This window comes from Gambusia affinis, linkage group LG03, assembly GCF_019740435.1.
Source record: "Gambusia affinis linkage group LG03, SWU_Gaff_1.0, whole genome shotgun sequence".
Taxonomy (NCBI): Eukaryota; Metazoa; Chordata; class Actinopteri; order Cyprinodontiformes; family Poeciliidae; genus Gambusia; species Gambusia affinis.
Genome location: NC_057870.1, coordinates 12,472,030 through 12,489,147, shown reverse-complemented (window position 1 = coordinate 12,489,147; position 17,118 = coordinate 12,472,030). Strand labels below are relative to the sequence as shown.

Here is a 17,118-nt window from a genome sequence, read left to right as displayed (position 1 = left end):
ATTTGTCATTCAAATATACATGGTATGCATGCTGTGGGCATGCCTTTTCTCCCAGCAGGTAAAAGAGGAAGATGATCACTTAACGGGAAAATTGATGAAGAATCAAAGATTCTTCGTCCCATTGGATAAAGTGCCTGAACGTACAGCATCTGGATTTTTCTATTTAGTACACAGATTGATATAACGTGGTGGTGGCAGCATCTTGCTGTGGGAATGGTTTCCGTTGGCAGGAGTAGAACCTGGTCAAAAGGAAATGAAGCAAATTAAACAGGAATCTTGGTTGAAACTATATTAGAGGTAGCAAAATATTTTAGGTTTGGAGCAGAGGTTCTCCGCTCAGCGTTCCCACGCAGTCTGGAAAGTATGGAGCTTGATCTAAATACGGTCCATGTCTGGATATGTTTGAAAAAACAACAATGTCATGCACCATTCTGTCCATCTGCAGTATTTTTCTGTTTATCCATCCAATTATTCATGCATCCATAATTACTTAGTGGGAAAGTGTAAAATGAAGTGTAATCTATCAATCTAATTAGCCAAAAAGCATCTGGGAGTTGTATAATTACAAAATTAGAACATGAAAAATGTACTGTAGGTTTGACCTTTCCACACAACATTAGCCATGCAATACTGTGGTATGTGCAGGTCAAAGCATACTTGTGTTAAAATGAACCTCATTTGGGAATCAGTAGCTGTTTTTATGTTCACGAATGCTCTCTTCAATTGCTTTGCAAAAAAAATAAAAATAAGTACCGGTATTTTCTACATAGCAAAGCGGAAGAGACACACCCCAAAAGATTCACGGCTGCAATTACAGCAAAAGGTGGTTATAGAATGTACTGCATAAAAGTCGATGGAGTCGCTTTGCGCCAAAAGTGTTGTAGTCTCCTGGGAGGACTTGGTCAACTTGGTGGATGTAGCAGTTTTTAGCTTTGGGAACCACAATAACAAATGTAACTTTTGATCAATCACATGAAATCATAAAATATGCTAATGATTGAAATAGTAATGTGTCAAAAATGGAAAGAAAAGGTTAACACTGAAGGACATTTTTGCAATCCAGTGGCGATTAAAATTCAAATCTTACCTTCGGAGTCACCTGCGTCACCCTTTGCATCCTTAAACGAGAGCTTTCCACAGAAACGTTGCCCTCAGTACTTCATCAATCAGTTGATTGGTCAAATGCTTCATTTCACTCCAATGCTTCAAATCCTAATAGAGATGCCCACTAATATAGTCAGGCTGAACAAATACTTTATTGTCAGAGATTTCATAGCAAAGCCATAGATTAATAATCAACAGTACAAAGCACAATTACAAACATAGGAGGTAGTCACTGCTGGGTCTTCACTGTGGACTGCATAGAGAAAAGCTATGGCCATGCTGACTGAAATGTCACAGAGAAGAACCCAAAGCTCCCTGTTTTCTGTTTGTAGTGCACAGCTGTACTACTGTTGTGCTATTATAAGTTCATATTTACTTAAAACACTTAAAAAAAAAAAAAAAGAAAACACACCTAAAATCATACCAACACCAACATTCACATACTGATCAATACATTACAGAATAACACTTTAAATACTTTATATTGTATACTTCATAGGAAGCTATAGACTCAAGTGAGACATTTTATATAGAGTTTGGCAATTAAATGAGTTCGGTTAAATTACATGTTTTATCGTTTTAGGTCCTCCACGTTGAAGCATCTTTCTGTGTGCGCTTGTGCTTCCCCCCAGCGTCCGCCGTCCACTCGCATTAGCAGGCACAGCGAGGGTTGGACGCCCGCAGAGCCAAACCGGACAGCGTTCTCCAGACAAGCGTAGAGAACTTTGCGGGGCACGTTCCAGCTCTGCTGATGTACGCGGACGAGAGTCGATGGAGCCGCTTTGCGCCAAAAGTGTTGTAGTGTCCTGGGAGGACTTGGTCAACCTGGTGGATGTAGCAGTTTTCAGCTTTGGGTGCAACTTATAGAGTGAAACAGAAAATTCCCTTTTTTAAAAAACAAAACTCTAAAGCACTTCTAGGAGGGATTACGGACTTGCTTCCTGAACTAACTGAATTCGAAACAGCATTTTTCCTTTGTATCAGTATCAAAGCAGCAGTCAAACACTTTCAATGTACATCTGCTAGCATGTAAACACAAAAACAAGACAAGATGTGTTTTATTGTTACCTGCTCGCTGTCCACCAGCCCAATGAGACGCTCGCAGCTGCTGATGTAATCGCTGACCTGGCTGTAGGGCAGCCAGTCAATCATGGCACCGTCGTACACAACGTCTCCGCTGAACAGCAGCTTATTGTCGTGGTCGTGGAGGCAGATGCTGCCCCGAGAGTGACCCGGCATGTGAAGCACCGTCAGCTGTCTGTCACCAAGGTTAATAACATCGCCTAGACAGGAGGAGGAGCTCAAGTTATTGATGCACAGGCCAGGGCCGGCCCAAGCCTCCATGGGGCCCTCTAGCTCTGCTGACAATGTGGACCGGCTGGAATCAACAGTTAGAATATTAGATCATTCGCACACCTGCTATAAACTTATTGCATCTCTGGCAGTGCTGTTTACATTATATACATGTATAATAGAATACATATTTTGGCCAACTGATTTATCGACCAGTTGATTTCTGGGCGCCAATTTCCTTAATTTTGTGGGATTGTGATCGGCTGATACTTACATGTGAAGCTGATCTTATCCCCTTATCTTATCTTTGACAGCAAAGGTTTAAAAATCCGTCTCTGTCCATTGTGCTCTGCAGTGAGACCGACCCACCAGGTCAGGTCGCCCCGTTTACAGTTAACAATATTCATCCCCGTTGCCAACTCAGCGACTTTCTTGCTACATTTAGCAACATTTCAGACAAAAATAAAATTTATATCAGCCAAAATCAAAATTGGCAGGTCAGGCTTTTTAAAGATCGGCAACCAGGGATCGGCTAGAAAACTGCAATCGGTGCAGCCCTGCACACATATTCATAACATTCTTTGATGAAATCAATTTCTCTTAAGCGTTACTCCAATAGCTAATAATTGAATTTACACCGGGTGTAAATTTTTGTCCATAAAATAAAGATTTCTACATACATTATCAAATATATGTTATTGTAAAAACAAATCACTTCATGATGAAATTGTGTGTTCTTGTTATTATAATGATATAAAAACCGTTACTAAAAAAAAAAAAAAATCAGCTCCAGGGAGGGGCCCCTTGGTGGCCCTGGGGCCTTCGTTTGCTTATGCCTCGGGCCGGCCCTGGCACAGGCATAGCTCTACAGTGGGAGCGGCTTACAACTCAAAGGGTACTGATGCCCCTTGAACTTTGTCACATTACAGACACAAATTCCAGTGCATGTCGTTGGAGTTTTATTTGATAGGTTTATAGAAAGTGATGCGTGACTGTGAAGTACAATAAAAACGATACAGGGTTTTCAAATTTATATGGACATAAAAATCCCAAAAAAAGCAGACAAGCACTTGAAATCAACATCTAGAGACTGAAAGTTTTGTCAGCGCACTTTCAGATTTAGTCAGTCTGGACTTTGACCTGTTCATTCAAACAGATGACTATGATTTGAATCAAACCAGGATTATTCAAAGAGCCATTTCAGCCCTTTCTTTTCTAATTAACATCTATCCAAAGCCACAAAAGATACATTGCTAATGAAATTAGTTTTTTCTACTGAATAAAATAGCATTGTGCAGGCTACTGAAAAGACATAAGAAATCAAAACATAAGAGGGTGTTTGCAATTCCAATTATTTGCTTTCTTTTTTCAAGCAATGTTAATTTTCTGTTGGTCTTTGGAGAAAGTCTTCATAAATCACTACACAAATGCAGGCCAATTATCTTTTTAATGTTGTCCGTTGCAGTTTTGAGCACACTTACATACACATAGGCAGCCCAAACGTGTTTTGTTTAATATAGGGCTGCAGTGTATGTAAAACAAATCATTGGACAGTTGTACAAGCCTGCCATTTAAATATAATTTTTAAAGTCTCTATTCATTTTGGTCCAAATATAAAGAAACTGAAAGCGGAATGCTGGTCTAAACCACTGCATTCTCACTAAAATACACAAAGGTTAATGGTTGTAAATGTCAAAGGAGCTGAAGGTGGTATGAACATATTTTTGTATTCAGATTAAATGTCTTTTAACATTTGCCTGACCCTCATGTCCCCTCTAGCTCTTATCTTGTGCAGAATCTGAAGCCTTCCGTTTGGTATTGATTTCATCCAAACCAGGTATGACTTGCACAGTTTGACAAAGGGTGAGGCTGGCATGCCATGGAATTAGATATACCAGCTGCACTGCACCAAGTGGCTCTGACACAGCAGGAATTATTTTTGAATATTTCCTGGCCATACAGAAACTTTACTCTGAAAGAATGACAGTGATGAAATGTAACTGAAGTAACCTTCAAGAGACTATTTACTTGTAGGGAAGACCACCAAGGGCAGTGACTTTGCAACAGTGTTTGTTCAGGACCTTACACAGATTTATTTTTGCTCAATAATCGCTGATGTTGGACATCTACTTTGTGCAAATGTAAATTAGAGCTGGTGGATGCTGCGACAAAGTAAACCTGAATACCAGAATTCAGGAAGCGTGCCCAGTCTCTGCTTCCATTCTTGGAAGAAACATCAAAGTGATCAACACTCTGGCTATAAATAGAGTAGATATGTAGATAAGAGAGAGCAGCTCGAAACAAAAAAATGACTGATCTCTGTAGGTTTGCTTGGGAGGCTCATAATTCGGATCTGTAAAACTGATCGCGTATTTTGAAAAATGGCATTGACATTTTACGGTTTACCATAATGATTTACTCGTTTTTAATGCAGAAACTGGTTGTGACAAAGCTTTGTAATAATGCTCCTTCCCACTGTTGCCTCAGACAGGTATATCTCTGTATATGTTCAGTGCAGGTGTGCATATGGATAAATGTAACAATTCAATGTTGGACTTTTGCCAGTTTTACGGTGATTCAGGACGGCCTTTTTCAGCTATTTAAACCGGTATGCCAATGCTTTTCCCTGCATGCATCATTCCAGGTGTCTGATCTCAGACCCGCACCCCCCATCGAGAGGCTTAGCATCTCCTACCCACCCTCCTGCAGGATGTGTGTGGGCTGCACAGCCTTGACTTTGTAGTGTCTCGCCCTCCATCCCGGACTGGGAGCCACGGCTATCTCCCTGTCGCTGAGCCAGGTAACCGTCTCGAAGTTGTCCCCGTTCGCCAGGGCATCGACCTCAGCGCTGTGGACGCCCACCTGTTGGAACTGATGCAGACCCCCCGAGTGGTCGAAGTGGGCGTGGGTGGCAATCGCCAGCAGCGGGTTCTTCCTCTGCGGGTCTTTCCCGAGCAGCCCGTTGGCGTCGATGTACTCAGGTAAGCTCCTCAAGCCCAGACCCGTGTCTATGACCACGTCCTGATGGGTGCCGCGGAGAAGCCAGATGTTGGCTCGGTTCTCCGACTGGTAGAATCGCTCCTGGATCCAGAAGAGTCCGTCTCCCAGCGACTTATGGGCGTACCAGTCGGCTGCAGACATCCCCAGTCATGCAATAGTCCAGTTTATCTTCAGCGGGTATTGTGCCGTCAGGGGGATTTGTTAGCAGCCTCGTAGCTGGCGGTGATATGTTGTCATTTAGGCTAATGTGATGGTTGCTACAGGCACGCCCGACCAAAGAAAGCGCATGCTCATTGGTCAGATGTTCGAATGACGCTATACTTCCTCTGGATACTCATTGGATGTAGTCATACCCCGCCTTCCATTGAGTAGCACAAGTTAAAGCTACATTTACACATGCTGTCATAGTGATGGGAATTCCGACTCCTTTTAAGAATCCTAGTCACAAGGCTCTTTAGGCTGTTCACTAAATTCTACTTCTAACATGCAAATGTATCCCAAGTTTTTATGTTTACTGTTTTAGTCCACAGTACAATCACATAAACTTCAGAGTTTATAGTGTTAAAGCCAGCAATAGAAATGAATGGATGCCAGTTTCAAAAATACTTTCAAATAGTCTATAGGTCTAATCACTATATAGGTTTTATTATTGCAAAAGTAGGTCCTATATTGCTAGTTGCTCTCAAAGCTAAAGGAAAAGGGTCCAATACACTTGCAAAATAAAGCTCACAATCTTTTCAAAAGAAAAGTGATGCTTTTATAGAATTCACAATGTATTCCCTTTGTTTTTAAAAAAATCAGCTTTTTCCAAGTTTTCAGCTGACAATACAGCAGGAATGAGCTTTAAAGTCACATCTACGAAAGTCAGAGGTTGTAGATCAACCCTAGTTCATTGTCTATATACCACCTCTGAATGTGTAAAACACAGGAAAGCTGCAAACTTTCCATTTATTTGGACTTATTATGGTTTGACTTACCTTAAACTAGAGGGCTTTAAGTAATTAATTTGATTTAAAGGACATTTTAAAAATGTCCTTTAAATCTTTAAATACATAAAATCGAGAACAATATTATCAACCTTTGAAGTATAACCACCAAATTACCAATTCCAAAAAACAAAAACCCACTCAACACATGATGGCGCTCCCAGATCTGATATATATATATATATATATATATATATATATATATACGTGTGTGTGTGTACTCCAGCTTTAGGTACACATACAACATATACACAGGCAGGAATTAAATGGAAAAGTGCTGACTCTCTAAAAGGGAATCTGATACCATCGTTCAATTGAACGAGCTAGCTGACTAAGACGGCTCGTTCACGACCGACACATCGGTGTCTTATGTCTGTAGTTCGCACAGTATGCACACGTTGCCACGCCGGTACACGTTAAAGTAACATAAATCTCACTAAGAGGTAGTTCATTTATTATTTTCACCAGATTAATTAACTAGAACGAGAGATTACTCAGACAAGCTACATGTTGACAAACCAGGACTGAAAACGTGGAGGAGACTCAGTAGCAGCTAAATGCCGTTTTATGTTCGTGGAGCAGACGTCTAGTTTGTAATTCTGCATTCAAGGGGTTCTCTAATAATACTCTCAAAGTGAGTATTCTGACTGAATGCATTCATCTGATGTTTTACGTTATGTGCTGACTAATGCTGCATTGATGATTAAATCATTCTGAGTTGTGTGAACACGTGTTCAAGGAAGTTGACTATTGATGTGTTGCAGGTACAGGACAGACCTGCAGTCATGGCAGGCAAGGGCCGTGGGGTGGCTGCCTTTACCTTCAACATAGAAGCTCTGGGCATCGGCAGAGGCAGCATGCCAGAGGCCAGGGTGGGGCCCAGCCCGCTGTATCCAGTAAGAAACACACACACTCATACAGAGACATACAGGGAGCCCAGAATAACCTGTCAGTTTTTATTTCACTGTTAAAACATCCAAAATTGTATTTCCAAAGAGTGGGACGTAATCCTCTGTTTAAATCAGTCCCAAGTCTAGAAACACTCAATATAGTAAAAGTTACTAGTTCTGTTAAAGCCATATAAACAAATTTGTGAAAAAAGGATATCCGCATTTGTCTTAAATATAGTTTATTGCCCATTGCTTGGATATTTTTCAAGTCTGTATTTCTAAAATGAATTAAATCAGCCTCTATGTTTCCCCAAAAGATCATTGGACATTCTGACGAATTGTATTCAACCCTCCTTCCAACCTTGTTGTAACTTTTAGCTAATTTGATCTTTTACATGTTTTGTTTCCCACACTGCACAGAGTATGTTACTGTACATCAGGGAGCTAGTCCTACCCTCGCGGCTATTATTAGTATTTCAATTAGCTCGAGCTTTTTAGCTCGTTTTAGCTTATAAACTGCTGCAATCTTGCATTTTAGCTTTGTAAACAGTGTTTTGCATGAATTTCTAATACTTTTTGGGTGTGATATATCTGCATTAACTGAAAGTTTTCATTCCTCTTCTACAGTTTTTCCTCTTTGCGTTTTGAAGGCTTTTGATTTATTCTGCTGCTTCTGGCTGTTTTTTTTTTACATTTCGGCATGTCTTCTACAGTTGACTTTGAATGCTTCTGAAATTTTCACTAAAAATCGTCAGCTTACAACATTCACACTGCATTTTTGCAGGAAATACAAACTTTTGCAGTAGTATTTTGAGGCCCAAGTTGATGGTGAGAAACCCCTGACTTTCCCTTTTGGAATTTGGATTCCTGAAGATCTTTTTGCTAATATTTCCAACTGCAAACTTGAAAATGTCAACCTCCTTGTAAAACTTGTAAGCATAATTAAATCTAATCAATTAAAAAAAAATAAATAAAATCAAGCCGTCTCAAAGGCTAAAAGGTCCTTTCACTTTTTTGTCTGTTTTGTGACGCAAGTCAACAAAGTCATGTTGCAATACTTTCTTAAATGTCTGTACCTGGTTCATTTTTTTTCATCGTAAGAAAAAAATCTCATGTTCTACAGAACACAGACTTTAAACCGGTTCCACTGAAAGTTGGTGAAGACGAAGACTACATGCTGGCCCTGAAGCAGGAAATGAGAGGCACGATGCAGCGGCTGCCTCACAATATCAAAGCACAGTCCAGCAGAGCAGGTGAGGAGCAGAGTGGTCCATTAGAGACCTGACGTCTGAGAATTTCTGTAGGAAAACAATTTGGACTGCTGAAGGGGAAGCTAATGCATCTTTTAGGGCCTAAGACATTTAATATGGGCCACATCAAGGAAAAGGGAAAGAGCATAATTCTGGCAGGATTGAGTTATAGCTGCCATCTCAGCTTGCAGTTGTAATCTGATTTCTTTGGTTTATCATTACAAGAATTTCACAGTTACCGTTTTGAGCAAGTAGTTCAGTGTTTTATTTCTAAGTGTTATCAGGTGAATTGAGCTCATGAAGCCACAGGGCCTCGCTTTTTCCACGAGATAATCGTTGTGAACAGGAACTGAAAATGCAACAGCAAGAAATGCTGCCGACTTTTTAAATTACAGGCCTAATGGCCGAGAATCAATAATTGTGTTGAAAACACTTCAGATCTATGGTATGACTTCACAGTCTTCTCAAAACAAATTGAGGTTGCTCTTGTTTTCATAAAACAGACGTGGAGAAATACACTGAGAGATACCTGAAGCAGAGCCAGATGGTCGATGAAGCATGGACTCCAGGTTAGTATAGAACACCAAAATGCCAAAACAATAACCACAAATTAAAAAGAATAAAATAAAATAAAATAAAAATCACCCTGTGAAACAAATGCATTTATCTTTCTTGATGATTTAGACTGGAACCTTTTTCCAAAAGAACTGATGCCCCGAACAAAAAAACCTCGAACTAAAGGTACGTTAAAGCTGTCGTGTGTGTAACAGATTTGACTTTGCGACTGTAACATGGACGTCTTTTTATATATTTCACTATTTCAGCCACTAAGAATAAGAAGAGTGGAAAAGGTTCAAGCAAAGAGGCGGCGGATGTTCTGAGCAAATTAGATGTGAGTTTCTTCTCTTTTCCTTATCTGAGCCGACTGAGAGCTTACTGCACATTCCAAGATTGTTTATTGCTTTTTTTTGTGGGCTCTGAATTTGTGCAGTGTTCACAAAAAAAAAGCTAAAAAATGTTACATTTCACCATTTATATATCTCAGTTTTTGTAATATAGATTAAAGGCACCATAGCAAATTTGTATGTCGCACTTTAAAGTTATTTATGATGTAAACTGTTTTAAAACCCACATATTCACTGCTACATTATGCACCACTTTGTGTCGATTTAACACAGAAAATCCTGGTGATCCCATTGAAGTTTGCAGCTACGATGTACCAGAATGTGAAAAAGGATACTTTTGAAAAAAAGAAAGATATTCTTGAGTCTCAAGCAGGTATGTTGACATGACAGGAACTGGAAAAGAAAGACGACGGAAATGCTGAAAAGTCCGACGAGGAGCCAGAGAAGAAAACAAAAAACGAGGACGAGGAAGAAATAGAAGAGGAAGAATATGAGGAAGAAGACATCGAAGAGGTAAATGAGGAGCTAATTTGAAAACGTTTTACTTCACGTAACGCCTGAGTTTACTGTTGCGCTTGCCTCTGTGTAGGACAACGACTACATTGAGAGCTATTTCGACAACGGCGAAGATTTTGAAGCCGACAGCGATGACAACATGGATGGAGAAGCAACATACTGAAGCGACGGAGCTCCCACGCAAACGTTTAAGTCAACACTTTTCGCAGAGCGGTTCTTTATTTTGTGCTACAGATTTTCTCTGAACAACATTGTAAATAAGAGTGTGTGACATTTTTCAGAAGGAAATAATGTATTGAAAATATATTTATTTATTTTCCAAGCTGGACCAGTTTAAAGGCACATAGTGTCATTTTTCTCAATTATGCTTTGTCAAAGAAAATCAAAATAACACTGTGATGAAATAAAAGGGCTATAGCAAGGTCTAAAAGTTCACGATTACAAGTCAAAACGTGTTCCCGACAAGCTCCAGTTTTCAATGGGAACTATGGGGTGGTTCTCAATAGCCAGCAAAAAATATAATGAAGGTTTCAACTGGAAGTTCAATACTGATGATCAAACTAAAGCTGCTTTCACAATAAATTAATCCTCATCAACCACAGTGGAAGCAGTCTACCTCTGCAAAACAGGAAGTGGTTCAGTTCCAACATTGTTTTGGGAAAAAAAAAAAAAAAAAGGCTTTTTTAAAAATGTTGCAATGCATCAACATGTGAAGATACAGCCACTGATTTATCATGGAATAAATATAAGGAAAATAATACATCTAATTTCTTTAAAATATATAAGCCTTTACAGCTAGCTTAAATGCACCAGTATAAATTACAAAGAACAACATGTAATTCCTACTGGGTACAACAGCTGGCCTACCACTCCAATGTGAGTTTAGTCTCAGCCCTTCAATGCTCCAAGTTTCAAAAGCATTGAAATGAATAGACTGAAACAAAAAATATTGCAACGCTACCCATTTACCAGCCTTTACTGTTTTCAGCCGATCCCAGCAAATCCCATTAAACTATTTTAATCAATATAAGACCTTTTGAAAATGGGAAAAATGTTAATTCACTTAGTTTATGGCGTGTGGGAATCAAAGTTCTGCTATGTTTTCTTAGGCAATGACTTTTTAACAGCATCGGCCTCGTCTGCACCACCTCCCTGTGGGTTTATTTGGGCGGCCAGTTTAAGTCCCTCTGCAGGATCTCCGTCTTCGCTGTGAAAGTCCAAAGTTTTACTTTTCAGCTGTTCCTGTTGCCCGTCGCCATTTGTCTGGATAGGCGCACCGTGATGGCTGACCTCGGTTTTCATGAGAACCTCATAGTAGAGCAGATAAAACACAGGTGTGATGATGCCGACAAACAGCATAATGGCCACGGCCGTCCACCATCTCATGCCCCAGTCCGCTCCGTAGTAGGGGTCCTTTCTCTGCGCTGGTTTATACCCTGCCTCCCCCAGCAGCGGCTGCTGCAGGGTCAAGGACGACACGACCTCGCTGAGGCTGCTCCGGGACGGGCCCGTGGATTTCACCAGCTGCTCAATGTCCTTGTCCTTCTCCAGGAGGAATCCTTCTACGCTGTCTGTGGAAGAACAGGAGTCCGTGGAGGACTCTGTGGGGAGAGGCGCGGCGGGTGAAACCTGGGCGACCCGTCTGACCCCGGTGGGCGAGATGGGTTTGGGAGGACCGCCGTTGTGAGTCTCTGTGAGCACACTGAAACGCCTCACGGGAATCTTTATACAACGCAGAGCGAAGAAGTCCTGTTCTGTCAGGAGGTTGTTGGCTCGTTTAATGTCCGCCACCTACAAAACAACAATCATTTAATAGCATCTTACACTCCACATTGAGTTGTTTGTGTGTGTTTTTTTTTTTTTATATACGTAAGCAGTCTGACACAGGAGAAAACATTTGATATAATTAATGCAGGATGCCAAAAACTAACTACCTAACACTTTAGCTAGGTATTGGTTGCAGCTTCCTGCTTAGATCAGCATAATTCCTTTTTGAGAACAAACTAAATCTATTAAAATCAAAGGGCAAAAATGTAAACAAGATTTTTTTTTTCCTTATTTCCTCCATTATGCTGGTCAGGCTCTTGCTCACACAGCTGCTTTGCTTATGCTGCAAAATTATCCAATACTTCTGTACTCGGATGGCTGCAGGCTTTCAGGACATAATTGCGATGTCTGTGGCAGGCTTTTACACAAACGGCGCCACATTTCCAGAACGTCATCATTTTCATTTTGGCTTGCAAAACAAAACATAAGGGGCTACAGTACTTTATACTGTAGTGTCTATTTTGAAATGGGGAAACACTTAACAACAAAAAATGTTGATAAATATTTGCCAACAGCACTGAGCCCAGTAAGAACACCCTTTTCAGTTCTTTTTAAATGTATTATTAGCTATTTAACAGTGAAATTTTCTTCCAGTTAAGTGAATGACTAATTTAATTTTGGATGAAATCAGCCATGAACTACACAAAACATTTTCTACTTCAGACTGTCGTTTAAACTGGAACAAGGTTAGTGATGCGAGTACAAAAATTTAGCTGCAAACTTAGCCACGCAAAGCAAACCCAACGCAGGTGGTGTAAAACCAGAGCATTACACTTCTTCCTCTCTTCTAAACAAAATAAAAGTAAGCTTCACCATCTTCACCACGTTATGTGGTGAATCTTCATTCATCTCTAACCTTCATTAGAGAATCTCATGACTCTCTAATCTCAGAGTCAGGAGACTTTGAGATTAGAAGGAGATGATTATATCCCACATTTCTTTCGAAAACATTCTGCAAATTAGATATCTTAAATCTGAACTCATCCAGTAACTGTCACATTTTGCTACAAATCAAGAGGGAGAGGACAGTTCTGTATGCTTAAAAATGGCAATAAAACCCCCCCAAAAAAACAGGACATACTGAGCAGTGGTACTGCAGGGCAATGCTGTTCAGGGTGTCGCCCTCCTGGACGTCTCTGCTAAGGTAGATGATGTCATCCAGTCGCTCCTTGGACGTGCTCTTCCGCAGCCTCTCCTTACCCCGTGATCGGAGCTCAAAGCTTTCTCCATCCTCCTCCGACAGGTCGTTTTCTGAGCCGTTGGTCCCAAACAGGTAGGCATGGCCACCATTGGCCGGCTGCACCAGGGTGGCTGACTGGAACCCATAGTGTTGACTTCTACTGGACATTTTCCTCACTCTGAGAAAAAGAGTACAGACGCCTTACTTCCATATTTATTTAGTTAACACATACCCAGACGATTCACTAACACTGCTTTAGTTAAGGCGATGGATTAAACAAATCTTAAAATTCTGAAAAAGTTAAGGGCTGTACAGTGGCGCAGTTGGTAGCACTGTTGCCACTGTTGCAAGAAGGTCCTGGGTTCGATTCCCGGCCCAAGGTCTTTCCGCATGGAGTTTGCATGTTCTCCCTGTGCATGCGTGGGTTCTCTCCGGGTTCCCCGGCTTCCTCCCACAGTCCAAAAACATGACTGTTAGGTTAATTGGTTTCTCTAAATTCTCCCTAGGTGTGAGTGTGTGGTTGTTTGTCCTGTCTGTCTCTGAGTTGCCCAGCGACAAACTGGCAACCTGTCCAGGGTGAACCCCGACCCTAGCCCAGAACGTTAGCTGGAGATTGGCACCAGCAACCCTCCTGATCCCACTAGGGAGAAGGGTGTTAGAAAATGGATGGATGGATGGATGAAAAAGTTATTTGTTCACACAGCATGCACAAGTACATTTGTGCAAAAACAATTCAACAGATATGACAAAAATTTGTACCAATACATGCAAGTTACGCCTGATATAGCATAACAGACAGAAATATCCTAATGTCCTTTAATCAAAAGAACCCATAACGAAGGAACAATCTGATGTAAGCTCAGTACAATGAATAAATCCGACACTCAGATTTATTCATTTATGGAAACACAGAAGTGTCATATAGGGATCAATAAATACACGGTCCTGACTAGATGATGTCCAGAGCATATGAAGCAAGATGAGATAGATAGTTTGGTGTCAGACAGGTACAAGTTATTGTGTCTCTTAACTTCTTTAAGTTGAAATAGTCATGCTGGTCTGCAAGTCATGCTAGTCATGCTGGTTCCGTCCCTCATAAAATAAATCATGTCTGCTTGTGGCAGGGAAGGTAGAAAAAAAAAAAGAAGCTTTCTGGGAACTAGTATTCCCAGAATTAGTATTCTGGGAATAGTAATTCCCAGAATAAAGTTACTTTTATTTTTATGAGTTTATATTCTTAAATGGATTACGACATACGGATATACCACAACACTAAAGCCAGTTTATATAATTTTTATGACCATTCAAGACCAAACTGGTAAGTCTCCTCACTAAAAATACAAAATCAGAAGATGGTAAAGCCGCTCAACATATTCTTTTGAACTGTCGCAGCCCAACGAAGATAAATAGATGAGTAGATATAGCAGAACACTTTGCTATTTAAGTGCGCACACTTCGATCAGTCAAGACAGTTGTTTGACATTTTATCAGATCAAGAGCCTGTCCTTTTGGACGTACTGCACCTGATATCAGAAACCACGTATTGTTTCTGCACAATCACTTAAAGTAAGAAACATTCCTTAAGACGCTAAGCAAAAAATGAGCATGTTAGCTAACACAAAGCTAAAGTAAAAAAACAAAAAAAACAACAATTTTAATTCAAATGTATTTACTGAAAACTCATTTAGTTCATCGGTCATTTATGGGTGTGATAAGCGCAGCTGTTGTGTAAATGCCACATGAAAGAGTTCATGTTACTTAGTGTTGAACGAGCCAATGACCGATTTTATTCCAATAAAGTGAGTTTGAGTCAATTAACTAAGCAGGAGACATTGATACGAAACAAAAAATAATGTTAAAACTAAAGATTTGAGTTACCTGCTGGGTTAATCTTAAAACAACAACGCAGAATACATTAATTGTTTTCACTTTCCCAAAGTGAGATCGGTTAGTTAAAGCTAAGCTAGGCTAGTACTGCCTTGCGTCCACATAGCAATATTTAGTTGATGTTAATAAGCTTTGTAGCTGTTTAACTGCAGTCAGAATTAGATTTACAGATATTCATTAACAATTGTCTTTACCTGTTAAAAGAGAAACCAGTACAGCTAATGGTCCAAGGTAATTCCCATAATTCCGCAGGATTATTTTCGGTCTCACCTTAATGCTAGATGGTTTCTTACGTACGTGCTGTTTCCACTGTTTAGGCCACGTCAACAGTATATTTACGTAATGACGCTGTCGCCGTCTAAACGTAGTTCTCTATTTTTACCGCGAGATGGTGCCAAAAGCAATGTGAACTGTCTTACACAAAAGACTGAGCATGAAAGAGAATTAAATCCAACCATAGTTACTGTTTTAGTATTACGTAGAAAATATGTGACATTAGTTAGTGACAGAAAATGTAAATTTTAATACAATTTGTGGCTTGTGATGTTATAAAAATATGGTAAATAAGCTCTTTGCTTGCTCAGTGGACTGAGAGACTGCAATGATTTTTTCCCCTCCATGTATGGGCAATACTGAACGAGCCATACATGGTGTATGGGCAGAGGGGAGCATTTCTTCTCCACTGTTGCTATATGCATGAGAGACTGCTGTAAAGTCAACGACTCAACTCAAGCGGTGTGTGTCGCTTACAACTCACTCATCTGAGGCGCCATTGATGGGGATGGGGAGAGATTTGAGATCAAACAGTCTGAGATGGACACTGGAAAAGAGGAGACACAGCAAGCTTCTCCTGCTGGGCAGTTCTGAGAGCAGAAAATGAGGATTTAACTATACCGTCCTGATGAGAAGCTGCTTTCTGACCCATATGAACTCCACCCATCCATTCCTGGTTCCCTTCATTCATTCATCCATCCTTCCCTCCATCCATCCAGATTCCATCCCTCCATCCATCCTGTTTTCCTTCATTCATCCATCCATCCTGGTTCCCTTCATTCATCCATCCAACCTGGTTTTCTTCATCCATCCATCCATCCTGGTTCCCTTCCATTCCTGGGAATTCCGTTACCATTTTCATTTCTTTACAGGGATGTTCTCACAATCTGTTAAAATAAAAATGAATAAAACCAGAAAATCCTGGTTGAATGTGAAGATTCGACATGAAGAGTCCTTTGAGATGACAGAAAAAGAGACAATATTAAACATGTGACCATTTTGTCAATGTAATATAGCTTATTTGTTGGCTTTTTAACACAGTATATCAAACAGGAACATTAACATTATAACATGGTCTTAATAACAAATGTTTGATAATTAGGGCATTAGGTAGTGATTCGTTAAATTGAGATAAAGGATAGGATTAAATAAGTGTTCTTTTCAGACAGAAAAGGAGTGGTAAGCCAATTATTTTGTTGGTTATGTACGCATGATTTTTTTTCCGTCCTACAAATTGCTTGTTTTTAAAGAGCTGTTTGGAATAAATGAAACATTTGTTAGTTATATTTAGAAGCACTTACAGAATAGTGCTGCTATAATTGTTTGTGTGCTAGAAGTGAGCTAAGGCGGAATAATTTGTTTGTGGCAGGTTGTAAATATTTATGTTGAAGCAGGTCAAAGAGAATCCAGTGCTGTAACGGCTGTTAACTAATGGAGATGCTCATTGTTGCGCTCATATCTTATGTCAACAGTCGTCCTTAATAAAGAAACCCGTAAAACAACAGGTTAATTAGCTTACTCGTGAACTAAATAGAGCATGTTGGTTGCGATATTAAGTGACAAATTGAAACTGTGTAATAGCGGTGTAATAGTGTATATTAAGCATATCCTATCATTACAGTGACCTGCGCAGTTCGGTGGACACATTGTGGCTGCATTTGATAACAGACTGCCATACAACGTATTCATGTGCAAAAAAAGAGCTTGTGGTGATGTGTATTTGTAGATGTCTGTGTTTAATTTAATTTCAGTTTTAAAAAAAGTCACCCGTCTGATACCAGTCCATTCTTAAAAATACCTCTGTATTTGAAATATATCTTAAAAGGTAGGCTATTTTTATAGTGCAAACATCTGCGGTAGCTTTTCATTTTAAACGGATAGGATATTCTGATGAAGGAAGTGATATTTTTGTGTTTTTGTCGCGTATGTAAATTGTTCCAGTGCCATGCTAAGCATAACTCCTACGCTGAAGTGGAAGCTTAGGAGTTATGCTAAATCTCGTCACTC

General features: G+C 40.0%; 3 protein-coding genes across 9 annotated transcripts; 1 reads left to right on the top strand and 2 right to left on the bottom strand.

Annotated features, from left to right (window-relative positions):
- Positions 1-77: 77 nt before the first annotated feature.
- mblac2 (metallo-beta-lactamase domain containing 2) lies at positions 78-5,735 on the bottom strand. Of its 3 annotated transcripts, none has more exons than XR_006370273.1 (5): positions 5,097-5,735; positions 2,173-2,387; positions 1,671-1,929; positions 1,088-1,242; positions 78-239 (listed from the first exon to the last, which is right to left on the bottom strand). XR_006370273.1 is itself a non-coding variant. In XM_044112885.1 (3 exons), the coding sequence occupies exons 1-3, from the start codon at positions 5,536-5,538 to the stop codon at positions 1,756-1,758; spliced, it is 831 nt and encodes a 276-aa protein (XP_043968820.1). In that variant the 5' UTR covers positions 5,539-5,734; the 3' UTR covers positions 1,230-1,755. The 3 variants fall into 3 exon arrangements, 1 of the variants encoding a protein (XP_043968820.1); XR_006370274.1 differs by having other exon boundaries at positions 1,088-1,212; XM_044112885.1 differs by lacking the exon at positions 78-239 and having other exon boundaries at positions 1,230-1,929; positions 5,097-5,734.
- On the top strand, positions 5,028-10,538 carry polr3g (polymerase (RNA) III (DNA directed) polypeptide G). Of its 4 annotated transcripts, none has more exons than XM_044112887.1 (8): positions 5,028-5,378; positions 7,148-7,279; positions 8,397-8,526; positions 9,027-9,092; positions 9,208-9,264; positions 9,348-9,415; positions 9,819-9,941; positions 10,018-10,374. In XM_044112887.1, exons 2-8 carry the CDS (start codon positions 7,169-7,171, stop codon positions 10,105-10,107), a joined length of 645 nt encoding a protein of 214 aa, XP_043968822.1. In that variant the 5' UTR covers positions 5,028-5,378; positions 7,148-7,168; the 3' UTR covers positions 10,108-10,374. The 4 variants fall into 4 exon arrangements, with proteins under 4 accessions (XP_043968822.1, XP_043968824.1, XP_043968823.1 ...); XM_044112889.1 differs by having other exon boundaries at positions 5,251-5,378; positions 7,154-7,279; positions 10,018-10,261; XM_044112888.1 differs by lacking the exon at positions 5,028-5,378 and adding an exon at positions 6,717-7,017 and having other exon boundaries at positions 7,154-7,279.
- Positions 10,539-10,994: 456 nt separating this feature from the next.
- Positions 10,995-15,150, bottom strand: lysmd3 (LysM, putative peptidoglycan-binding, domain containing 3). 2 transcript variants are annotated; one of them, XM_044112883.1, is made up of 3 exons: positions 15,033-15,150; positions 12,853-13,129; positions 10,995-11,735 (listed from the first exon to the last, which is right to left on the bottom strand). In XM_044112883.1, the coding sequence occupies exons 2-3, from the start codon at positions 13,117-13,119 to the stop codon at positions 11,040-11,042; spliced, it is 963 nt and encodes a 320-aa protein (XP_043968818.1). In that variant the 5' UTR covers positions 13,120-13,129; positions 15,033-15,150; the 3' UTR covers positions 10,995-11,039. The 2 variants fall into 2 exon arrangements, with proteins under 2 accessions (XP_043968818.1, XP_043968819.1); XM_044112884.1 differs by having other exon boundaries at positions 15,109-15,130.
- Positions 15,151-17,118: the final 1,968 nt, after the last annotated feature.